The sequence below is a fragment of the Sander lucioperca genome, chromosome 6 (genome assembly GCF_008315115.2).
Source record: "Sander lucioperca isolate FBNREF2018 chromosome 6, SLUC_FBN_1.2, whole genome shotgun sequence".
Taxonomy (NCBI): Eukaryota; Metazoa; Chordata; class Actinopteri; order Perciformes; family Percidae; genus Sander; species Sander lucioperca.
Genome location: NC_050178.1, coordinates 37,863,957 through 37,890,430, shown reverse-complemented (window position 1 = coordinate 37,890,430; position 26,474 = coordinate 37,863,957). Strand labels below are relative to the sequence as shown.

General features: G+C 42.9%; 1 protein-coding gene across 1 annotated transcript in view; it reads left to right on the top strand.

Moving 5' to 3' along the window:
- LOC116035053 (ADAM metallopeptidase with thrombospondin type 1 motif, 9) overlaps positions 1-25,350 on the top strand; it is a 53,881-nt gene extending 28,531 nt beyond the window's left edge. The window contains exons 29-40 of the mRNA XM_031277969.2: positions 5,610-5,780; positions 8,682-8,858; positions 12,112-12,282; positions 12,518-12,712; positions 13,280-13,409; positions 13,818-13,912; positions 14,511-14,605; positions 14,733-14,866; positions 15,282-15,373; positions 21,771-21,875; positions 22,894-23,002; positions 23,440-25,350. Of these exons, the coding sequence (XP_031133829.1) occupies positions 5,610-5,780; positions 8,682-8,858; positions 12,112-12,282; positions 12,518-12,712; positions 13,280-13,409; positions 13,818-13,912; positions 14,511-14,605; positions 14,733-14,866; positions 15,282-15,373; positions 21,771-21,875; positions 22,894-22,983 (1,455 nt within the window). The 3' untranslated portion in view covers positions 22,984-23,002; positions 23,440-25,350. The remainder of the gene's footprint in view (positions 1-5,609; positions 5,781-8,681; positions 8,859-12,111; positions 12,283-12,517; positions 12,713-13,279; positions 13,410-13,817; positions 13,913-14,510; positions 14,606-14,732; positions 14,867-15,281; positions 15,374-21,770; positions 21,876-22,893; positions 23,003-23,439) is intronic.
- The last annotated feature ends 1,124 nt before the right edge of the window (positions 25,351-26,474 follow it).

Genomic DNA, 26,474 nt, shown 5'->3' with positions numbered 1-26,474 from the left:
CTGCTATGACACAAACAGTGGTGTTGCCCCAAAATTACATTGACATCAATGAGTGAATATGTTGACTCAAAAGTTCCTGAAACGTCCAGTATCAGTAGTAAACACCAGCAAACAGCAGCTGTACTAGTACTGTAAAATAAAATGTCTCACAGAGTTTGTGGTAATTAGTACTAACAGTAGTAACAGCCATTGTATTCCAGTTTGGCAGAGGGTTTTGACCCAGATTTCGTTAGTGTGGCCAAAACAATAGGTTTAAAGCTCTCTGCTCCAAAGGTGCTTGATATGAGTGTATTTATATTGTGTTAGTTAATGTTTTCTTTGTACAGTAAGTACTTGGAGTTGCTAAATATGCTATGCTCAACAATACCTCATTTGGAACAAAACACAACTCTTCTAGCCATTAAACTACTACACTAAAGTGGTGCTTTGACCAAACAAGGGAGATGTAAAGGAACACGGCGACTTATTTGGACTTTAGCTTATTCACCGTATCCCCCAGAGTTAGATAAGTCCATACATACCCTTCTCATCTCCATGTGTCTGACGCCCCCACCGCTAACCTGGTTAGCACAGATCCTGGAGGTAACCGGTTCCAACTAGCCTACTGCTCCCAATAAGTGACAAAATAACGCCAACATTTCCCTATTTACATGGTGTGATTTGTATATTCACAGTGTGTACAAATAACAAGGTCACATGATACACAGCCATCTTTTAACGCTGTGACTATACAAATCACACCATGTAAATAGGGAAATGTTGGCGTTATTTTGTCACTTATTGGGAGAAGTTAGGCTAGTTGGAACCGGTTACCTTCAGGATCTGTGCTAACCAGGCTAGCAGTGGAGGCGTCAGACAGAGACGCACGGAGATGAGAAGGGTATGTATGGATTTATCTAACTCTGGGGGATACGGTGAATAAGCTTAAGTCCAAATAAGTCGCCGTGTTCCTTTTTAAATATCAAGAATGAACCATCACATTTTTGGTCGGTTAAGTGTTTATTGTGGCACATTGCTTTTTGATGCTGCCTTTTCTGTACTTGCTTACCTTTACTGTAGTTCTTTCCATGAGCAGTTAGTTGATTATTAATCAGATTGATCAGCTTAATGCAAAGTGTATCACAGATTTGATGAAATAATGTTGAATTGTCTTTGAATGTCAATCAAACAACTTGTTCAACCTTGAAGAGAATGGGCTGTTAAAATGACGTACTTTAAACACTTGATACCTGTGACCACGGGAAGTTAATAGTGTTTTGTATCCAGAGCTCTAACTCTGAGCCAACCTAATGTGTCTACCTCAGTCTCTGTTTTGATCGCCCCCCTGCCGTATCTTTCTCTCCCTTGCACTGGAGGGATTTTGGCTGACTAAGATTAAGCATGAGTTGTTGAGGCTACCCAGTGCAGTTGATGGACAGGGTGTGTGTGTCATTTCCCACCTTGTAATCTTTGCAATCCTGTTGAAGACAGTAAAAACTGATCCAAAATCTGTGGTTAGGGGCAACATTTGCCTGCAGCCCCCCAAGTTGACTCCTCCTGGTCATAAATGTCTGTACTGACATCACACCTTATTTTAAGGGGCTCGTTTAACAGCAGTGAGAACATTTTTTAACCACACATCATTTACTAATGAGAACTATTGCTTGTAATGACTCCCACAAGTGTGATTGTAAGGCAGCGTAAAATCTAGGTTGAATCAGTGAAAGCAGAACACAGTATTAACAAAGCACATCCTATTATTCCTCTTTATTTTCACTTTTCAGTCTTAGCAGTTTGACTCCTTGCGGTCAACTTCTTGGTATAAATAGCAGTACAGATCAAACACCATATCAACAGGCTTTTGAAATAAGCATATTGTATTTATCTTATTCACAAATGGCAGTATTAGTTTGTGTTTCAAGAATATTTCTGTATATTAATGTAATTACTTGTATTTATTGTTACTTCATTATAATGTTATGTCAGTATTTAATTTTTTTTATGGATTTGTTGGATTTCTGTTCATTTCCAGAAAAGGTTACGATTAAAGTGAAGTAGAGGTACTATCAAAGGCTTTTTTCATTTTTATTTGAACAATATTGTTCGGAAATGCTTTAGATTATGGCCTGCAACATACAGTGTAATTATTCCCAATTTACAGTGTCATTTTTTTTACCAGTACAGTATGTACCAATATATACATGCAGGTGCAAGGGAACAAGATGTGAAATTAGGAAATAAAAGTGTAACAATCTGGGAATTTAAAAATGATTTATACTGCAGGTATTATTTTTTACTAATGGGTAACTATTGTGCTGTATAAATAAAATGATTATTATTATAATATTAAGGAGTACAGTGTGACCTACTGAACAACAAGCCTGGACCTTTGGGGGAAGATAGGCCAATGAGTTCTGTAGCACTTTATACATCTGCTGTGACTTATTTCAAAGTTTACCATACACCACAAACTACATAGTTGGGTCATTTGATACATTTCAAAGTCAACACATCTTTTTTAACGGTAAACTAACTTCAAACAATTTACAATTGCGTCCAAAACGGAGTAGACCTAATGCCAAAAACAAAGGCAATGGCGATACAAAACACTATACACACAACAAGTCTCAGCTGCCACTCACTTAACCAGCAAACGTTGATGTGGATGCTTGTTCATGACCTGTGTGTGGCTCTTAAGGAGGGTCACCCTCATTTACACTGTAATATTAGAATAGTTACCTGGTAGTTAAAAATACCTACTGTATAAAGTATGTACTTTTATAAGTTCACAGATTGTTAACTCCTTCTTCCCCTTAACTCCACATCTTGTTCACTTGTACCTACAGTACATGTATGTAACAGTACGTACTAGTAAAACATTTACACTGTAAATTTGGAAGCATTACGCTGTATGTTGTGAGCCGTAATCTAAAGTGGTACTAACGTTTTTGTCACATTCATTGAGCAGGTCACTGAAAACAAAGAAAAAGGAAAAGAATAACTTACAACTCGCTGGCAACATACACGGACTGGTTGTCCAAAAACGTCCGAAACCGAGACAACTGATGCATGTACCAACCTCTAACAACATTCATTACACCAATGGCCTCGCTGTTGGCAACATTGTAGACCTGATGCTAGCCCTGTAATGAAGTATTTAACTCAAGATTACCAACTCCTGCTTTATTTGTGTTTGTGGATAAGGAAGTGTCCTATATTATTTATGTTTTACCTTTAACTTTAGCTAAAAAATTTAAAAAGAGAGGCCTGGCAAATAGCTTATCAAGCAGTCCTCCCAGTCCATTCACCGGGGTGTTTTTCCTGAATGAAAACGCACAATTCACTGAGCAATATCCTTGTTATTTTAAGTAGTCAGGGCCTCTGCTGACCTCTTTGAGCGATCATGCTTTTACCCTCTGTGTCAGGAGTTCAAAGATCTTTCCATCATGGTAAATCTTTGTCCTGTGTGACAATGCCTCAGTATACTCAGTATACCTCCCATTTCATTTACTGTGTTCATTCACTCTTAATGCCTACCCTGGCTTTTTCTGGGACGCCGGGTAACGCGTGCTCCACTATGAAGTTGCCAGTGCCCTTTGCCCCTTTCTGGCAGGCCCCTCTACTCTGGTCTAATGCAAGTTGATGACAGTGTACCAATATGGGTGACAGTGACTCGAATGAGGGCGGGCATCAGCAAGACAATGCACTGGTGTATTGGTGGGTCAAGGGTCACGTTTGATCTGGGGAGGTGCCCCTTCCCCGTTCATCCCATCAGCACAGACAGAGTTCTGGGAAACTGCAGTGATCCTTGAGGGGGGGGGGGTTATTTCACATTGTGCTTGCCAATGATTTGCCTGTCTGGATTTTTATTTATATTATAAGTTGTATGATTTGACTGATGCATTATGTATCTGCAATTCCATGGATTGTAATCACCCTTTGAACTTTGTTTTAGAAGGCAGTTCAAACTTAGACTGGTGATCAACACCGTTTAAATTTCATGTAGCCATATGGTGAATGGTAAATCCACTTATACAGCGCTTTTCTCCCTTAACAAGACTGCTTTGCAGTGCTCATTCACCCATTCATATTCTCGCTCACACACCGATGCAAGGCGCTTGCCTGCCCATCGGGAGCAACTTGGTTCAGTTGATTCATCACTTTCACACGTGGACAGAAGGAGCCAGGGATCGAACTACCAACCCTGTGATTAGTAGATGACCTGCTCTACCTCCTGCAAATAAAATTGATGCAAAGAAAATTGTTTATATAGTGTATTTATTGTATGATGAAGTAGAAAATGTTAAGTTCAAGTATGTGTGAGCAGTGATGTTTTTGTTTTTGTGAACTGCTCTGGATAAAATACAGAACCGTAGAGAAGTCGATACCCTGCATGGGGGGTTTCATGTACTGATACACAGTGTTTTAAATTGTCACATTTGTACTGATTCTCCAAGTATTCTGGGGACATTTATGCAAATTACAACAGCAGGAAAGCTCTTATATAAGTATATAAACCTTTTTGAGGAATGACCTGACGTTTGAACAGAACAGTCTGGAAGACTGCATTGGATTGTAAATGTTTGTTTTTTAATTACTTAAACCTTTACTGGAAAGCCCAGTTTCCCCTGTGATGACCCACTTGCTCTCCACAGTTCATCTGACGCAAATGTGTTACGTTATATTTTGTTCATGTCAGGCCAAACATTAAAAAATACAATCTCTGTTGTTAATCAGTGGTGGTATTTAATATTAGGAGAACTGTAAGTTACTTATTACATCAACCATGAAGTTTTCTACTCATGTGCTACGATTCATCATGGAAAGCGCTATCCCAAAGACATATAAGCAACACAGTCAGTCATTTCTATAAGATTTTAATCACAACAATATCCATATAAGATTCACTTAGTTGGTATGGCAAGAACACCCGAAACTGAATCCTCAATAGTTTTCATTTTATTGATTGACATCACCAACAACATGAGTAATTCCAATAAATCTAGCACATTACCAATCAAATTGGGATGTTAGGGTTACCCGCTTTTTAAAAAGGGGAATACGCATTTTAATAGCCCCTCTTTTGGTGAGCCTTCCTCCCCACTGAATGAGGTGGGAGGTCACATCATGTTCCTGTCTAGTACAGTCCCTTGCTGGTCAGGACAGCACCACACGCTGGGCCGCATTCTCGTTTAACTCTGAGCCTGTCGTTTCCCATCCATCCCCATATGCCACGCCCCCTTTGATTATCCGAGCACAGTCTAGCCCTTCTCCACGCCCTCAGCTAACGTTGCTGTGTGTGTATGTGTGTGTGTGTGTGTGTGTGTCTGCCTGTCACACTGAGTTAGACTCCCAGTAACTCGGTGAACCCGGAGGTGAAACAAACTGCTGCCGTGGTCATCGGGAACAATTTGCCATTGGACCAGCTACTCACGTGGAACTGGGTCTCATATCACATTTCTTTATGTTTTGAGTCAAAAAAACATCCACAGATCAACATTTACCTGGTTAATAAATACTTGGCTTGTTTTGAATTATGGCTGTGCTGTTAATGTTATCTACCTTTTATTATACAAAACATACATTTTGATTTCAATTTCACTTGTTTGTTTTTTTTTGACATCTTGTAGTGCTCTGCCTCCTGTGGAAGAGGGTTCAAGTCCCGTAAGGTGGGCTGTGTGACTGGGTCAGGCCGCCCCGTCCCAGAGGAAAATTGCCAGCATCTGTCCCCTAAACCCAGCAAGCAGAGGCGCTGCAGAGGTGGTCGATGTCCCAAGTGGAAGACTGGCAACTGGGGAGAGGTAGGACTCTTTGAACCCTGCTGCTAAAAAACACTCCTCTACCACTCTTGTTCCCACGCTGCCAGACATGTAAGCTTTTTTTCTCTCTCTCCACTTTAATGCTTACCAGCTTGCTGGCAAATATGTGCTTATATGTGAAAACATCTGCAGCTAAACCTGACTGTCTTTATGCACCATGCCAGGCCACTAACTAAGGCAGGGTGCTTTTACACATCACATGGTGATTGCAGCACAGGCCTGGGCGGCTGCTAACAGGGGTTTTGAGGTAGTGTATGCTGGGCCTGCAACTTCACAGTACAGTAAGTATGACAGCAGGAGGGATGTGCACCCTTAAGTCCAGCCTGTGTTGATCTACCCCTCATCTCTACCATTTCTCTCCTCTCTGTTCCTTTTATCCTCCATCTGACTGTTGCTCTTTCCCCCATTGATCACTTTTTCTTTCAAGTCCTCTTTCACTGTTTTGCCTCCCTAACTTCTGCCTCTCCAATGGGAACCACATGTTAGTCTTTTCTTTAAATGCCCTACTAAAGCGGCAATCCACTAACTTCATCATGCCAGACACAGTCACAACTTACACCTGGCTTGCTGGAGAGCCCATCTGATGCCTGTTTGCTTTTTCTTTCCCTTCCTTTACTCTCCATAGGTCTTTTGCTCTTTGATTTCTCTCTCTCTTTTCTCATGTCCTCTTTTTCTGAATTCACCCCACTGGCCAAGAGTCCAAGCACAGAGCCACATCTGTGCTCCACACATCAGAAAGGGTCTCTTAACAGCTGTGGAGCAGGACACATACCAGGAGAAAATGATACTCCACACGAAGTCTTAGTGCATTCCATTTACCTCTGAAGTCGGAAGCCAGAGCTGGGAATGACGTCACACCCAAGTTGACTGTGTTCCATTTAACAAATCGGAATTCACAGTGGGATTTGCTCTAGCCATGTTAGCCATTGTTAGCAATACCAGTTGATAACAACCCATTTCGCTGTTTTTTTGTGTGCATACAAACAGCATAACAACATGTCCACAGATAGAAGTTGGACAGGACTGTGTGTATGACTGATTTAGTGAGACACAAATAAGACACAAGTGCTAATAAACTGTATGTTAGGCTACTACAGCTTTCACTACTGTTGATGCACGGAGCAGCCTTGTTGGATTTTGAGCTTGGGTTACTGTAAGGTTGTCCTCCTTCCCAACTCGGAAATCTGAGTTCAGGGGACGTGTTTCCGACTTTGAACTCAGAAATTCTGACTACCGAGTACAAATGGAATGCACCATCTGTCAAGTACAGCATGTTCACCCATGATGCAGCAGGGTCAACTTCTGAAATGTCATGGCAGATAATACACAGTGAAATATGTAAAGTTGTGTCACATATAAATGGACATGTAAATATGTCTGTATTTCTTACAGATTCATGTAAACTCTGGAACCTTAGCTTAATCATCTGCATAGTTCATCACGTCCTGCTCCCTTAACCTGCAAAAATAATGAGCAGTTATGATGCTGGTGTCAGTCTCTCTCATATACACATACACAGAGACTTAAACATTGTATCAGTCATACTCTGTGATATTGTCCCTCAAACATTCCTTCACTTCAAAGCTATATAGGTTGGGGTGGCAGTAGCTCAGTCAGTAGGGTGTTGGGCTGGGAACCGGAGGGTTCAAGTCCCCCATACGGCCAGTTCACCTCCTGGGCACTGCCAAGGTGCTCTTGAGCAAGGCACCGAACTCCCAACTGCTCGGTGCACCTTTCCATGGGCAGCTCCCTCACCTCATTAGTACATGTATAGGTACTGAGCACGTGTGTGTAATTCAGGCCTGTGTGTAATAACAACAGAGTGAAAACATTGTTATTTCCCCTTGCGGGATTAATAAAGTATACATTACTTTAAATTAAAGTTAAAGTATACAAAAAAGGGAGTTTTTCCTTGCCACTGTCGCACTACTACTAATGCTTGCTCTTGAGGCAACCACTGTAATAGTTGGGGCTTCGTAAACTACAGAGTGTGGTCTAGACCTAGTCTATTTGTAAAGTGTCTCGAGATAACTCTTGTTATGATTTGATACTATAAATAAAATTGAATTGAATTATTATAAGTTATCTATTTGTATTATGCAATTCATTAACATTACATTAACATCAGTACAGTGCAGGTTGTTCATTCAAATCTGTTTGAAAAGAGACACAAGAGAGTTACTGTTAAATATTACCTCCAAAAGAATTAAAACAGTTTTATTAAATTATTATAGCAGAAAACACTTTAATTAAAAACACAGTTTCACAAAACCATCAACTGCAGGTTCCAACTTGAATTTGTTCACATTTCTGTAAAAAAAAATCATTGCATATTTCATACTCATTATTACGCCGAGGCGTAATAATGAGTATGAAATATGCAGTGATTTTTTTTGTGTTGTGTGTAATGCATTTATATTGTTAATATAACACTTTGGGTAGTAAATAAAATAAAATAACAAATATGCATTTACATCTATAAACATCTAATTCAGCATTGGTCACATTTAGACAGAATGTGTGCATATAGTTACTTGATGAGTCAAGGTGAAGGTACACGAAGTTACATCTAGAACACAAATCAGTAAATTACAACAGATTAAATGTCTTTTGGTTTTAGACATGCATAGTCCCTTAAATAAATGCTATCGTCAGTCTTCATACTTTATAAAAAATAAAATACCATAGCTGGCAAACAAATGAGAAATATTCATACTGTAGCCTAGGTAGTTAAACACTGCGTATCGCGATCGCCACACTATTACTTCTCTTCAGGAATATTAGCTGATCATTTGATATGCAGTAAAACAATAAAGTTAAACATAGTAGGCCTAATAACGGTTGAATGAACGTTTTCAAAGTACTTATCTGTCCTGCTTTCAGTGTTCAGCATCGTGTGGCGACGGCATCCGGCGACGGGAGGTGTTCTGCCAGGACGGAGCCCGACGGAGCCCACTGGAGACCGGCTGTTCTCAGCGCTCCAGACCGGCGTCCAGCCAGAGCTGCCGGGTCGCTGACTGCCCCTCTCGGTATCGGTGGAGAGAAGGAGACTGGCAGACGGTAAGCTGCCTGTGCAGAAAAGCAACCAGTTTGCTGAAAAAAAGTAGCTTTTACAGCGTTGTCTCCACCGGGCGAGGATGGATTTGCTCAGTCATATCTGAAGTTTGAGTCGCTGCTTCAGTCGGAGGTAGCTACTGCTGCCAGGAGGTCACAGGGGAAGAGAGGAGCTGCATGGCCCCTGTGCAAATCAGATGAAGGGTTTTTTTTTCTTTCTTTTTTTTTTAACACAGCCCAAGCCTCGTTGTAAAATGGATAATTCCGGCCTCAATGCTGATTGGCTAATTCGCTTTTTTAGAAGCAGTTGAAAAGTCTAAGTGTAGCCTAAGTAAGTAAATGCACAACTGTGAGTCATGATTTTTTTAATTACCTAAACATTAAGCCCACATGTTGCTACTTAAAAGTTAAATTAAAAGCCCCTAAGAAAACCAATTTTCTCATGATTGTGGACCTACATAAACACTATGTTCTGCCAGTTTTGGGTATTTCTTATGAGAGATTTGTCTATTTTTATATATATATATAGACACGTGTGCTTCACACTGGTTTGAAGTGGGCGGGTTAAAAATAAGTGATGTGGCATAGTATACAGTTGTGCACCAATCAGGATTTAGTAATATTTAAATCAAAATGTGAGTTTTGGGGTTGTTTGCTTAAATGTTTCCCGGTCACTGTCAATTAAATCTCATCAAACCACACTCAAAGAGTCCTGGTGAAGCAGCTTAGCTGACTTTTTGACTATACTATTATTAATAATACCATTTTTTTTCTCCCCTACCTTTTGATTGTTTGCTTTTTTTTTTTTACTCAGGAATATTTTGTTATTGAGAAATTGATATGAAACCACATTTACAGGAACTTAAAAGTAAAACAAATTATTCTATTAATTTGATTTTTTTTAATCATAATTGAATATTATTATTTTGTAAAGTGCATGAATACTGTTATATATCTTGCATCTGCTCTAAGAACACTCAAAGTTAAAGAGTCTTGTTGCTTGATATTGTACAGTCATACCTAGGCTATATTTAATAGGCATTCCTGCTGAGCATCATTCAGCCACTTTCTATAGGCTACAGATCCTTGTTGAGAGTTGGGATTATTAGAACAGGCAGCTGCAGCAGGAGTTTCTTCTTCACTGTGTTCAAGTGATGTTGAATCTGGGTCACTGAGCAGCATGAAATGTCTCCTCTGATAGGAGAGTCTAATTAATCTGGAGAATTGTTTGGAGCTCTCTGCCTGGGTGTTCCAATTAACAGCTCAAAGTAATTACAACAGTTCACCTGGCACGGGTTAACATGCCTATGTGTTTTATAGACTTTATACACTGTGGAGTCAATCTCCACAAATCAGAGATGATGTCTAACACCAACATTTTACTTCTTTGCACACATAGCTTCTTTCTAGAGGCCTGTAAAAATGTTTTTGCTTATAGCTTTGTCTGCTGTTGATTACATTTCATTCGTGTATAGTACAGCAGCCTAGAAGTTCAAGGTATTTCAGTTGTTTGACAGTGTTGAACATATTAAGAGTGATGAAGACCAGCTGGGGTCAGCTGCATTTGTAACAGCACAGTGTGTTTCTGACGCAAGTGGAAGCCTCTCTGAGCCCTTGCTAACATGTTTAGTGCTTAACTTATGTCTCTTGCAGATTGAATGTCGTAATAGTTGAGTTATTGCATGGACCTGGATGTAGTAAGACATACAGGGTCCTGGTGATTCGTTGGCTTTGAACTTGCCGTCAAGTACACTTCATTTAAGGACACCACTTTCATAGCAACACCAATAAAAAATATGCGTCCTCACCTTCTTGCCGAGATCTCATGTCTGTACATTAAATATCAAGCCAGGAGACTGTTAGCTTAGCTTAGCATAAACACTCTGAGAAGGTGCAAACAGCTAGCTTCGCCATGTCCAAAGTTTAAAAAAGAGTCTACCAATACCTCTATACCTATATAGTTTATAAGGTATATTTTGTTTGTTTAATCTGTAGAAAAACAGGAACATAAAAACGAGTTGTGGCTTTACTGGGAGTTAATTGCTGTAACTGTTTCTTGGCAAGGTGCAGTCACTTCCTATTTTCCACTGATCTGAGCCGTTATTGCAAGCCAAGCTAATTGTATCCTTGCTCTAGTTGGACAGGAGAGAAAACAAGCAGAATTCCCAAAAGATTAAACTATACCTTTAAATCCACCCCTTCCTGATTGAGAAAACAATAGGTCAATACTCTCATGGTGTTACTCTTTGCCTGTCTTTTTTATTTCTCATGTTAGTCACAGAGATAGGGCCTATGTTCATATATTTCGAGAAGCATCTCTGTTTAGAAAATATACAGTATTTATATCAGGTCTGGTCTAATTTGTGGTAAAGCTGTGATGTGAGAGACTGATATCAATGGGGCAAACACAGGTTTTATCTGTAAAACATTGAGATAGTGGGTGTCTGCCAGACATTTGCTCATTAATTGAAAGCATTGCCTGTATTGTGATATTCTTGTCTTTTGGGGGACAGTGTGCAGTTGCTTACTGCTAGTGAATTTCCACTCTGACCTTTCATTAGACAAATTGTTGGCATGGACTGTAAACTGTTTCAGGACTTACAAGTTGTGTAATCTTTTCTAAGGACTTGGCCGTGTGCTCAGCTCAGGTTCTTCTGCTCAACAACACAGTGCTTACCTCCCAGCTCTTATCTACTGTTTTGACATCTTCATGCCGTAGTCCCATGTAGTGAAGGTACTGCTTCACAAGAAGACACAAATCTCAGACTGTTCATCCTTGCTCTTCCTTTGCATTGATACCATTGATGATTATTGATAATCCCTACTTTAAAACCTCATAGTTGCACGTGCAGCTTCCTGTTTGCAGCTGGACAGGTGTGCATACATAATTAGGTCCACTTTAGTCTTGCATTGCCAGACCTATCTCCACAGTGCTGTGTCAGTGAGGGAGTATAGTCTGGCTACACTGCCTATCTACTTTGGGATAGCAGAACAAAACTCTGGCGTATTTGTATTATTATTTCTTCAACCGTACCGGGCGGTGTTAAGCCCCGATAGCAGAGATAGCGAGAGGGGACGGACTTTATTTTTATCTCAGCAATGTACATCCGTTGAGAGAGACTAAGTCCACTTTAATCAAAAGGCAAATAAAATTACATTGCATCTAGATGTAGGAATGTCATAATGCTTCTCCTAATACCACCCATACATGATTTGCCACCCTTGTAAAAGGCCAGTGTCTGTTTTGTCGCCACTATAGTGCAGTAAGTCGTGTGGAGCAGGCCACCGACAACGAGCCTTGCAGTGTGTGGACCACGACCAGCAGGAGGTCCATGAGATCTACTGTGTGAACCAGATCAGACCTCCAGACATAGAGAGCTGTAACACCCACGCCTGTGAATTGATCTGGATCACAGGGGAATGGACCGAGGTGAGAGCCAAAGAAGCTGTGTGCCATTTAGATGATGTAGGCCCACTAAAGGCTTAGCGATCTCAATTGTAGAAAGTCAGTTTGCTCTGAATAGACAATACTTCACTCTTCAAAAAGACCAGTGATGTGAACCACCATCTTATAATGCAGTGATGCGGAAGTGACAGAAATCACCCATGTTTCCTGTGTGGAATACTGTTGTTATTTCATACCGGTGATTTATTCTTTCCTCCAGTGCTCAGCCAGCTGTGGTCAGGGCTACCGCCAGCGTTTGATCTCCTGCAGCGAGGTGCATGTGGAGAATGACAACTATGAGTACAGCCATCAGTCTTTGTCCAACTGCCCCGGGACCCCCCCTGAAAGCTACATGCCTTGTCATTTGGACCCATGCCCGCCGCCACAGGAGTGGAGGGTTGGAATCTGGGAACTGGTTAGCGAGTCCATGGTTCTAAATATTGCCCAGTCATTTATCAGTGTTTGTTTTGATGGAACATGCATGCTTAGTGTTAGTTTCCCATGAGACCTTGTAAAAAAATAAACTTAAAAAAAAGCTGAAACATTAATAAATTCAAGATAAAGACTTTTTTTTCCCTCCATTTCTTTTGTGACTAATTGTAACTATTTGTAATAGTTGTCCAAATTAAAATTTTTGCAGTCAACTCCTAACATTCACATAACATTATGGAAATGTACATTAATTCACATTTTCTTTTGCATCTTCTACATCTTTAATTTCATAAAGCAGCCACTTATGCACATTACTTTTTTCATACATGAGTTATTAAGTTAATATATAAATGAGTTTTGCCTGACATTAAAAACATTGTACCTTTGGCTTCAACCTTTTGTCATAGCCAAATGATAAATAATATTGAAATGACAAAATTATACATGCACCCTTTTATGAAGGGGCCACTTTGAAGATAAAAACTGCTGACATGACGGACATCCACAAGATTTATTTTCACACTGTCATGGTTCTCTTCCTCCCCTCCAGTGTTCAGTGAGCTGTGGTGATGGAGTGATGGAGAGGACGGTGCAGTGTGTGTCAGAAGATGGTCAGGAAAGCAATAGGTGTTCTGAAGAGGCCATGCCAGAGGCCAGGAAAGTGTGCAGAAATCCAAGCTGTGAGTACTGGGAGGAAACGGCTGCTCTTTCAACATAGGTCATGGCTATCATGGTTAAGTACAGGCCAACTGAATGCATCCCAAATTCTAGTATTAGGTATGGCTTGACGTGATCCGGTCATCTCAGGGATTTGGCCTTTAGTGAAATATTTATGATGCGAGGCAAACATCAAAGATTCACTGTCCAGTGTATTTCCTTCCCTATGGTAGGATGGGACATCAAAGAGTGAGTGGATATTCATTTTCTTTGATTCGATGCAGCAATTTGCCACACTTGACTTAACTCCTGAAATTTGTGTTTGCATGCATGCACATGTGTGTGCATAAAGCCTGAGTGCCTGTCCTGGGTTAAATCTTTGTATAATACACTGTATACATACTTGTTTCTACTTCTTTTGTGTCTCTAAGGCCATTTGCCTTCAAGCTGCCAAGACGTCCAGAGCATGAACGGGCCCCTCCCAGACAGCGAACACTTCCTCAATATTCAAGGAAAAGCGCTCATGGTACGATTATAGTATCTTATTACCTCACAAATGCACAGAGCACAGTTTATGAAGCCATAACAGGTTTTATTTATGAGGGGAGAGGGACAATTGCAAAGTAGGTCTTTATGACTTCTCTCATGACATTTCAGATGACTTAAACACTGACAGAACATTTTGTAGCCATGTTGTGACTATGTATGTGCCTGCATTACAGTACATTGTGCTTAAAATTCATCTCTACTACCATGTGTTTAGGCATATGCTTGGTGCTGCAGCTTAGTGTACACGTTTGCATAAAGATGCGGCATATTTCCTAACACACAGTCAAAGGAAATTCTTTGTGTGCCTTCAAAAGGACTTCGAAAGGCTGGCCAGTTTATGTCATCTGTAGGGATTGTCTGCATTGTGCTTCTGTATTTGATGGGGCTTGCAATTGCAATCGTAACTTCTTATATTCTACTCCTTTTACTCACCTTCTCACCACCATTATTGTTCTTCCTTTCCTAATCTGCACTTCTATTTTTTCTACCATCCAACCACCTTCATCTCTTTCCTTCACCCTTGGTTCCCTTTTCCTCCTCCTCCTCCTCCTCCTCTTCCCCCTTTTTCTCCTCAGGTCTACTGTGCCGGAATGCAGACAGAGACTCCACAGGAGTACATCACCTTGACTACAGGAGAAGGAGAGAATTTTTCAGAGATCTTTGGCTTCAGGTAAACGGCTAATAGGATAACAATAAGAATAGCCTGTTTTATTACAGAACTCCTGGCAGTGTTTTAGTCTGTAAATGAAGTGTAAAGTTGAGCTAAGGTATTTTGTGTGTGTGCGTGTGTTTGCCAGACTCAACGACCCCACTCAGTGTCCAGCCAATGACTCCAGAAGAGAGGATTGTGACTGTCGGAGAGACTACACCGCTGCCGGCATCACCACGTTCTCCAGAGTCCGCCTGGACCTCAGCAAGATGAACATCATCAGTGAGTGGCTCGTACACACGCAAAAATCAGATGGCACACACAAACACACACACATACAACAGCATCCTGTGCCAGTGTTAACTCCACATTACTCTCAAATAAGAACTTCCTTTGCCATTTAATTATGTCCGTGCTCATGAGGGTTAATGGATTCAAGATGTCTTCAAGGTTCATTTTAGCAACACACAATTACAAGGCTTGAGGGGATTAAATAAACCTGCTCTAAGTAGATGAAATTATACTGATATTGCCATTAGGCTGACCGTAAAACTAAGGCTAGATTTAGACTAGTTATATAACACAAGTCATTATGGCAGATGTAAGGCTATCATTGTAAAAGTTCATCTGAGGTCCTGTAGCAAGAATATTTGTCACATCGTACCTGATTAGCGATTTGGTTTATCTTGTTACGCAGCTACAGATTGGCAGTTTTCTGTCACCCGTGAAGGCAAGAGTGTTCCATTTGCTACAGCTGGAGACTGCTACAGCGCCGCACGTTGTCCACAGGTGAGAACAACAACAGCTGTTAATTATGTAAAGAAGGAAGGAAGGGAATACCCTTTTTCACAGCAGCCTGCAGACTTGTCATAGCAGGAAAAGCACAAATGTAACTAGTAACATTAATGATGGCTTGCTTCTTTTAAGTGTCCTGGTAAGCCATTCCATTGAGCCGGAATGCCTCGGAACAGACATACCTAAATGGAATGCAGTCGTTAACTTATTAGTGTTATTAATTACACTTCTGCTTCTCTACAGTATGACATGAAAACATGTCTGCTGTTTAAAAAAAACTTTATCAGTATCCATCCTTTTACTACCAGTTCATGCCTCTAGTTTTGGGATATGTTACATTTAATATATCCCAAAACACTACAGTTAGCTTGTTGTCATTAATTGATATAGAAATATTTATTCTTGTAACATCCAGCACCATGGCCGTCTCATGTATTCTTTTAGTGTTGATTTTGTCACCTATTTTTAATTTAGTCTTAGTGCCAGATGTCCTTGTTAGATTTAGTCATATTGAGTCATTCACATATCTTTTTTTGTTAGTCAAGTTTAAGTCGACTAAAAGTCTCGTCATTTTAGTCTAGTTTTAGTCAAAAGAAAACTCAATATCTTAGTCAAGTTTTAGTCAAAACATTTTTGTCTTTTTTTAAATAAATAATTTCTGAGATTATTTCTGGTAACCACCAGCCTTTACATCATGTCTACCTTTTGATATGATAGCTATTTAACAGTTAATGTTAAACTAAAAGTGTTACATGCATAGCTAGATGCTAAGAGCTCAAACTAACATCTAACTTCAAACCGACGTTAGCTTTGCCATTCGTTTTTATTCCCTTCACAACTTGATAGCCAACTAGCAAGTCTGGTATAATGGCTATAAAATATAACTTGCATAATGTATGTGCCACAATACCATAGCTAACTGGTTGATTTACAGCGTAGATGGCTAAAATCAGCATTAGCTTATCAGATGTTAATTTAAGTTAACTTAGCTGAATGTGTGGGTGGTTAGCCTCTAGATGTCGCTTAAGGTTGGTGGTGTTTTTCCCCCGATATTTTTTGTCCGCAGTGCTTCCCGTCAGTTATAATGACACATTCTGACTTTTTGTCAATATCATTGTATGTAAAATGCGACCAAATATCGAGCCTCTTCCTTCTACCTAGTATGTCGTTGGCGCTCGTCGCTCTGGCAGAAATCTCTGGTGTTCGCTACTGTTCTATTTCGTATAGGCTTCACCCTCTAAGCCACGCTATTGGGTTTATCCCTTCGCGCATGCGCAGTCGTGAATATTTTCTTTCCCGCCCTTGCGTACCGCTCGGGCTTGAACTACGTCCGCAAATACTGTATATAAACAGTATTCAACACCCTGGATCCGCCGGAGGAAGGCTTTATCGACGAGCACGAGTCCGATGGCTCGATTCTCTCGGATAACGCCTCCGTCACTGGCTGTCCCTCGTACCCCCTGGGAGAACTGGACCTCGAAACGGGGATCGATGCCCTCCCATTGCAGCTCTCCCCATCTCCGGAATGGCGAAGGGCACCGCTCCGGCGGTCTTCCCCTCTGCCTCAGGCGGCTCCACCCTCTCCTTTTGGATCTGCCGGAGATCATCAAAAAGGCGGCAGACCAGAGAGGCATAGCGCTCCCGGCTGAGCTTCCAGCCCCCGCTCGCGGCCTCTTGAGCGGGGATGTTTACTCTCAGGAGCCGCCCTCCTCACGGGCTCCACTCTGGCCGCGCTTCACGGAGCTTCAGCCGTTTGTGGAAGAGGCGCTCTCCCAGCCCGGGAAACCGAAGGCTCCCGTCTTTCGCTATGCCCCGTTTACCCGGGTTCAAGGCGACACAGAAGCGGGCTTCCCTTCGGTCCCCCCCTCTGGAGCAGAGCCTGGCGTCCATCCTGCTTCTGAAGGCTACTTTTTTCTGCCACTGGAAGCCTACGCCTCCTTCACCCCATGGATCAGGTATGTGCTCAGGTCACTGCCCGGTCACACCAGTGTGCGGCCCAGGGTCTCGCGGCACAGAACAATATAGCTTTGCTAGCCTCCGCCGCCTCCGCCATGGCCATTAGCCTACTCCGGGAGCTCTTCCTCCGGAGCTAGCCACGGAGATTGGCAAAGCTATGACCGCGATCCTCACCCTGACCACGGCGTCCACGGTGGCGTTGTCCAGAGTCATGGCGTGGCAGACTGTGGAGCCAGCGAAACATCTGGCTCCACATGACACAGCTACCCACTGACATCAGACGCGAGCTTCTGTACGGCCCCATAGCTCCTGATGGACTATTTGGGCCCCGCCTACAGACAGCCACGTCCCATGTGCACCAAGCGGAACGATTTCGAATGCTCGGCTCTTGGAAGGCGGCTCCTCCACAGCAACGCCGTCGCCATGACAACCGCCATGAAAGGAAGCGCGCCACAGCCTCTGCTGCGGCTGCGTTTTCCCAGGCTTCGAGCTCCACTCCTCCGCCCGGCCCCCCTCCGCAGGCTCCACATGACCGGCAGGCCTCTCGGAGCCGGGGGACCATGAAGGCGGCCCCCACCTGGTCTGGAAACGTCCACATACAGTTGAGAGCTGGAAACACAACGGCCCTTTTAAGGGCCACCCCCACCCATCTAAAGAGCAGTTTCCCCTCAGCCAAGCAGCCCCTGTTCCCATTGAACAGTGCGCTGACAACATGACAGTCGTTCCCCACACAAGCGCACACCAGCCCACCACTGCACGCGGAGCTCCACCGCTCTCTCACTATGCAGACAGCGGGAGCGAACGCTCATTCGCTATGAACGGTGCCGCCCAGTCATCCCTCTCCCCCCGGCCATGCTAGCGGGACGAGGAAGACAATGACCCGGTGACTGCTCCCGCCTCTCACGGCGGTGACCGGCCCTTTCGACAGAGCCCTCCATGGGCTGGGCGTCACAATCTCACGTCTCGCCCAGCGGCGGAATGGGCTCTGCGCTCCTTGCTGACCATGTCCGTAAGCAACACACAGACATGTGCGCGCCCGCTCTCAGAGCACAGCGCAGCATGGATCAGGCTGACACGCATGGACTCATGGATGTCAAAGCTGATAACACGGGGCTATACACTTCAGCGCGTCCATTCCACATGCTAACCATCAGACATGTGTTGGAATGTGTGCGCCACCAAGAATGATTTACATCTGTGGATCTGAAAGACACATACTTTCACATCCAAATCATTCCCAGACACAGGAGATTCCTGCGCTTCTTTTCCAAGGGGACCATTTTCAGTACAACCGACTACCATTCGGTTACTCACTGGCCCCCCGCACATTTTCCAAGTGCATGGAGACGGCACTTCAGCCGTTGCGGACAAAAAGGCGTCAGAGTCCTGTTTTATCTGGACGATTTGCTCATCCTGGCTCCCTCTCGGGAAAAGTCGGCGCTGCACACTGTGGCAGTTCTGCGGCACCTGCAGACGCTGGGCTTCGCCATAAACTGGCAGAAAAGCTCACTGGTTCCCACACAATCGATAGTTTATCTGGGCGTGGACATAAACTCGATTGTCATGAGAGCCAGGCTGTCAGCGCGAGACGCGCTGATCTCTCTCCTGTCGCGCACCACCACGCGCTAAGGTGTCAGTGCTGTCCGTCATGCGCCTTCTTGGGCATGATGCCCGCGGGCTACATGGTGGTCCCCCTGGGGCTTCTCCACATGAGAAAAATCCAGAGGTGATTCCTCTGCCAGCGCGTCGACCCCATACGCCACGACTAAAAGGGCGAATGCTGACCATCCCTCCTTCTCTGCAGTCAGACCTGTCATATTTGGGGAACCCCCGGACCTTGTCAGTTGGGGTTCCCCTGGGCAAGGTGACGTCATATGTGACGGCGTGCACGGATGCGTCTCTTACTGGCACATAAAATGCCTGGAGCTGTCCACGGTGCTGAAGGTTTTAAAGCGCTTCGCCCCAGTGGTAGCGGGGAGGCATGTTGTCGTAGGCTACAGACAGACAATGTTACAGCAGCAGCATTCATAAATCGCGAAGGCGGCGTATGCTCGGCCCGGCTATTAGAAATAGCCAGGAGCCTTCTGCTGTGGGCACACAGTCATCTGCTGTCCCTCAAAGCTGTTTACATCCCCGGGATGCTAAACCAGGCGGCAGACCTAACGTCGAGGGGAGGGCCCTCTCACAACGAGTGGATTGAATCCCACTATTGTTCAGGAGCTGTGGAGCAGGTTCGGGAAGCGAAGGTGGATCTGTTCGCCTCACGAGAAAACACACAGTGCGCTATGTGGTTTTCCTTGAGCACACGGGACAATGCACCCCTCGACGTGGACGCTTTCTCCCACCACCCCTGGCCCAGAACCCTCCTATACGCATTTCCCCCGGTCCCTCTGATTCCTCGTCTCCTGGAACGCATCCAGGAGGAGAATCTGTCGGTCATCTTGGTGGCACCGGAGCGCACGAGCGCATCCTGGTTCCCGACGCTGGTTCAGCTGCTGGCGGGTCCCCCCTGGCAATTGCCGTGGCGCGAGGACGCCCTGTCACTGCTGGACGGCGCGATATCTCACCCCCCCCCCCAGTGATAACCAGCAACTGTGGGGCTGGCTGCTGAGCGGGAACGCCTTCAGAGGTTAGGCTTGCCTCCTGCCGTGGTGCGTGAGAGCCCCCTCCACAACAGCGTGTTACGCGGCGTGTTGGTCCGCTTTCCAGCGCTGGTGCACGGAGAGGGAAACAGACCCCATATCGTGTCCCCTGCCTCTCGTGTTGACTTATCTCCAAACATTGGTGGATAACGACTTGGCTCCGTCCACAGTCAAAGCCTACGCAACAGCCATTTCATCCTGCCACGAAGGCTATGGAGAGAGGACGGTTTTTGCACACCCCCTAGTAAAGCGTTTTTTGAAAAGGGTCAGACGACAGAAACCCGCCGTGCGCTCTCTCACTCCCCAATGGGTTCTGGCCCTGGTGCTTCGAGCTCTGGGGAAGCCTCCTTTCGAGCCCTTGGCACAAGCCCCTCTCAGGTTACTGTCTCAAAAAACGGCGCTTCTCCTTGCCCTGACGTCAGCCAGGAGGGTGAGCGACTTATGTGCACTGTCAGTTTCACCGTCCTGTCTCTCCATTAGAGGGGACAAGAGCGCAGCCACCCTACAGCCTAACCCCTCTTTCACACCAAAGATTTTAACAATTTCCTTTCGGTCGAGGGTTTTTTCCCTCCAGGGTTTTTTCCCCCCGCCTCATAACAACGACGCGGAGGAGGTTTTCCACCAATTGTGCCTGGTGCGTGCGTTATCACAGTACGTTTTACGCACGGCGGGCACAGCAGTTGTTTGTACACTATAGGGAACACTCCCAAGGAGCGGCCCTGTCAAAACAGCGTCTGTCTCACTGGCTGTGCGAGGCTATCACCCAGGCCTATAACACACTCGGTTCTATCCTCTCTCAACGACGGATGATGCCGTATGCGTATGTGTGTTCTGTTTGCTGCCGGGTGCCGGGAAGAGAGCGGTTTCCCACACGTATATGTATATATAGGCCTATATATAGGCCTATATATTATATACATGTATATATATTTTGTCACTATCATGCACGCCTACAATCACGGATTATGCGCCCTGCATGTGTGTTTTCCTGCTTCCTCACCCCGCCTGCATTGAGTGCTGGGTGTAACGCGGTGTCCTCGTTATTACCGATCCTGATACATCCTCTCTCACTACCATGCACGCCTACAATCATGATATGTGCCGCTGCATGTGTAGGCTACTGCCTGCTCCAGTTACATTAGCTGAAGAAAAAGCTTATGTTGGGAGCAGAGCAACGGGTCCGCTCTGTTTATATACAGTATTTGCGGACGTAGTTGAAGCCCGAGCGGTACACAAGGGCGGGAAAGAAAATCTTCACGACTGCGCATGCGCGAAGGGATAAACCCAATAGCGTGGCTTAGAGGGCTACGCCTATACTCATAGAATCTGGAGTTACAATAACGTAACTATCGTTTATGGGCGTTGTGTTCTTGCTCCATGTAGTTTCGTGTTGCAGCCACAGGCCGGCAGCAACAGCACAAACTCATTTGGAATATTTTGAAGGCGTAACAGCTGAATATTCTATCTCATGATGAAAAAGTAGAGACAATTGTAGACGAAAATGAAGAGAGATGTTATCTTAGTTTTTATTTTATGCAAAACATTTTATTCTCGTCTTTTTTCGTCAACAATAATGCATGTTAATTTAGTCTTGGTCAGCGTTTTTGGACATTGGTGCAGTCTCGTCATCGTCTCGTCTTAGTCATGGAAAAAAAGGTAATGGACGAACATATTCAGTCTCGTCTCGTCTGACGAAATTAACACTATATTCTTTGACATTTCTTTGATACATTTCTTTGGGATATCTTATTTATATATTCTCTCTCTCTGTCTGTCTTTGTCACTTCTTTCAGGGGCGGTTCAGGATCAACCTCTCAGGAACAGGTTTTAAAGTTGCGAAGGACTCCTCGTGGATCTCCCAGGGCAACTATGCAGTGGCTGATGTACAAAAATCACAGGTATTGGCAATATGTCACATGTTCATAATCCAAGAAAACTCCCCAAATTACATTACATTACTTCAACAGAGCAGTCTTAAAGATTTTGAGTATGCCTCATCTTCTTTATTCTTTTCTGTTTCCTCTTACACTTCATCCCTACCTCCACTATTTCTTCTCTCTGCATGTCCTCTTGGCTTCAGAGCTCTAAATGGGCATAATCCCCAGTGGGTTCTGTATTTCCAGTTTCACTTCTCACCATAAACTCGCTGAGAAAGGACCCTTATTGGGCAGCTGCTCTCTCAAGTGCCCCCACACCCTCCTCTTGAAATGGAGCTCAAGCTGGAGAGTGCATTTTGGTAAGGTGAAAACAGGAGCCGGTTGTAATGCCAAAAAGTGTTCATGGTCTGATATCCATAGCCAGCCGGCCCGCTGTGGGCACTCCAGGCAGTTTAAATAAAGCCAGATTGTGACAGTGGAATGGGGAGAGCACTCCAGAGGAGATCAGACAAACCACTGACTGCGCTGTGGCCATAATGTCATGGGATAGTGCTTTTGGTGTACACGTCTGATGCAAGTTCTCTTTTGTTTCTAGATGTTTGGACGAAACCGTCCATTATGCTGCATGTGATTACCCAATTCATACCTGGTGACAAGCTGCCTGGTGGGCCTCAGCCTTTGTGTGCCTTTTGAAAAGGAAAAGCTAATTTGAGAGGCACCAAAATAACCCTGCAGCAAAAACCTTTCAAAGTGTTGTAAAGTGATGTATTTTTTCCTAACAGATTCCTCAATCTAACATCTGTTTTACGCTGATAGTTTAGATCAGTGACAGGGGAAAATGCTTCAGCAAAATATTTCTTCAGCACAGGACAGAGAAATCAAGCAAGCTGTGATCCTGGAAAAAAAAGTTATCCCATATTCATATTTTACATATGTTTCTTTCTTATATTCAGCATCTGTATGCGGCTATATTACAAAACATACTGACGTTTAAGCACCAGCAGCAGAATCACTGATGTTATTCCTCTTGTGTCAACAGGATGGCAGCAGAGTGTCAGGAATGTGTGGAGGCTACTGTGGTAAATGTACACCGTCCTCTGGCTCCAGTCTGCCTGTGACAGTGGAGTAGATCTAATACCATCAAACAGGTGTGGGATATATATATATATATATATATATATATATATAACAACAACATTTTTCAATTATAAAAGGCATAATCTGTAATCCAAATAAAGATAAGAGTTTAGCCTCAATCACCAAAATTCAAAACATGTGACTGGAACCTGCTGCCCAACTCAACAACTAAATCTTTCTTAAGAATTTATGTTCTTCATATTTTTAATGCTCATAAGGGATGGTCTACACCAGTAATGCTTGTAAACAGAGGAATAAATCACTTCTATTTTCAGTCAGTCCAGAGACAGCGGTCAACTGAATTTTTCATATTACAAAAATATATGACTACAATCTGCATTTCTGTTCACTGAATATCTTTCCCTTGTCCAATCTGTTTAATAATGTGCAGGTTTATGAATTTTTTTAAATGAATTGTTAATGTAGTTGGCATGTTTTTTTTCCTCAGCATTTCCATTCTTCTTGGCAGTCGTCTTCAGGTTGTCATTGTGTCAAGACATCCCTTCTCTTTGGTGCTACAGCCAATTCAGAGCTCAAACCTGCCCTGACCTCTTTTACTCCCATGTGTGTATAGTGTAAATGACTCTGGTGTAAGTACTGTACATAGCAAGATAAACATGTCTTATTTATTGTACTCTCCATTTATTTTTGTATTGTCATATAATTTAACTGTTTTGTTGTCAATAGCGATCACCACACAGTTCCCATTTATCATATTTTCGCCAGAATATGCCTTCCAATTTGGATATTTGCCATTTGGACCTTTTAGTACTGACATTACTCCGCACGACATGTGTCACAGCCATATGTTCCTTTTTAGACCAATTTATTAAGTTAGTTTTATTCCAATAATGATATTGTTGTGATGCTCACCGGACCGTTAATAGTCAGTGAGGTGTCTCCAATCAGGGAGTCTTTTTTTAAAACCTTTATCACTTCAGGCAGATTAGCGGACACATGCACAGACACGCACCAGTATAATCGTTGTCCTGTTTTGTACTGTGTGCCATTGAGCAGCTCCTTACGAGGACTTTCTTGGTTTAGTGAAGTGTAGTGAATTTCCCACTCAGATGTTACCAGTAAGTCCAGTGATCCTTCCAGTTCTAAGTTCTTGTGGGCAACTCTTGCTGTAATTTCGTCCAGCTACTTCCATTTAATAAGCTACTTTACTTTGTGGCAGTCTACAACACTCAGTGCCTCACTCATTAGCACACTTCTCATCTCGGTACATTTGAGGTGTTGTATTTGTAGCCAATCATATTCATAAGCAGGTATTGCAAACCAGCTGATTGTGGTCAGGCTGTAGTATAGTATCATTCTAATTATGTTTAGATTAAAAAGATCCATTCATGCTTTTGTCTGAGATAAAAGTAAACGATCAGCTGCAACCGCTTTGCAGTAAGAGGACAGAAGGTATAGGAGAGCAAGTGTGAGGCAGTTAAAGGGTATAATAATAATAATGTATATTCCTAGAATGAGTTGGTGTGGAGGTGGGATTTACAGGCCAGACTGGAGGAAGTGAGACGTTTACCCATACACAAACATTGTACACACACAAACACACTGGAAGTCATTACTGGATCACTGAAGAAGGTTGTTGGTTACAAGAACTGTAGAGATTATGCTGCCAGACATCAGAGAGAACCAAATTCCTCTGTGTTGTTGCGTATCTCTCAGGTAGCGTGCAGTGACCAAGGGGAGCCATTAGCCTTTAGCTTTTACAAAACAGACAGGTTATCTTATCTGGAGTAACTTGAAAGAAAGACTTCAGGCCAATACAATTCCAGTAGATACTCCAGAGATATAATGCACTGGTCTGGCCCTGGAGACACTTCTCAAACTGCTGAGCCCACAGGCCCCGCAGCATGATTTCTGTCCAGATGCTGCCTGTAAACCGTTGCCTTCTGTACCTCACATTCTTCTCTCCATTTCTGTTTTTAAGGAGTCTATCCAAACTGTACATACTGAATGCTTCTTTTTTTAGAGCATTTTGATGTGTTGTTTTTGTGACAATATCAGGTTACCTTTTGTGTATAGGTATGTTTTTGTATCTCTTTAGTCAGGCTTATGCAGTTTTGTGAGCATACATTGAAAGACACAAGAAGAATTTAGACAGTATAGAAGGAAATACAAAAATCAATACTTTTTATGTTCTTTAAGCCTTAGCTGTGCGTATGGTAGATTTGCAGGGGGCATACTTTATGTACAACTTTTTGAAGAAGCCATATTTGCTTTTGTAAGCCTTTCCGTATATGGGGCTATTTCAGTGCCCTACTGTACACGATAATGTGCACACTTCAGTCAAAGGGAATCACAGTCTTAATCTGCCTCTATACAAGTATGACATTATCTTTAAAGACACAGGGAAGTAAACATTTGTGTCTCTCAGTCAGTTGCAACTGATAAATGCACTTCTCATTGTGAATGTCAGACTTTAGTTCAGTCAGTAGAGTTCTCAGGTGTCATAAATGAAGGGATTATTATGATATTTAAGTGTATTTATCTTATTTTACACATTTGCCACATGTTAATCAGGTAACTGAAAATGTATTATTGAAGTTTAACAAAGTAAAGTGTCATTATGTATGCTTTATTTTATATGCAACTATTTATTTTACCTTTTCTTTATGTGAATGTACATAGGCTTTGACCATAAATGACTAGGAATTACCTTTCAGTATTGCCAAGAAATGCCTGGCAACACATTTGCTGTACATTTGCATTTATTCATATGTAGGCCTATGTTATAACTGCATAGATTGTATAAGCAGAGTGTGGTGCTGCCATATGAAAAGCATGATTATATATGAGATTAGATAAGCAATGATCAGACAGAAATAAAATGCCTGATATACGTCATGCTTACCTGTCTGCTTTTCACACTAATAAATAATTTATACTCCACTTCATCCTTAATGTATTATCCAACTACAACACTGGCTGTAAAAATATAATAAATAGTCAGACCATAACATTCTCGCTCCACGCTGCTTCTGCTTAATTATGATTACACAGCTTCTACCATCATGACAGTCTGGCTTGTGACCTGACAGATGTGCTATATGGATCTCTATCTGTATGTATAAAAGTGAATTTTCAGGCCATCTACCAGTTGTCAACAGAGAAATTACCTTTATCAAAGGCAGATCCAAACCTTTTTTTTAGGACATTGAAAACATACTGTCTTTGAATAGACAATATTATGCTTTGAATAATGTGTCTGATATGGTTGTTCAACAAAAAAGTTCATTTCCAGAATCTGTTAATATCTAAATATTGTTCATTTCAAAAGTTTAACTGCTGTGGATTAGTATTAGTATCTGGAACACTGTGCAAGTTTGACTCGAGGACACTGCATGTAAGTTTGGCAACCTGACTTTAAAGGAATGTTTGATGAGGCTGAAAACATGATGGACATGGACTGCTCACTTTACATAGCCTACTCCAGAAACTGGTAGCTGGTTGGAACGTGGTGGGTGAGTT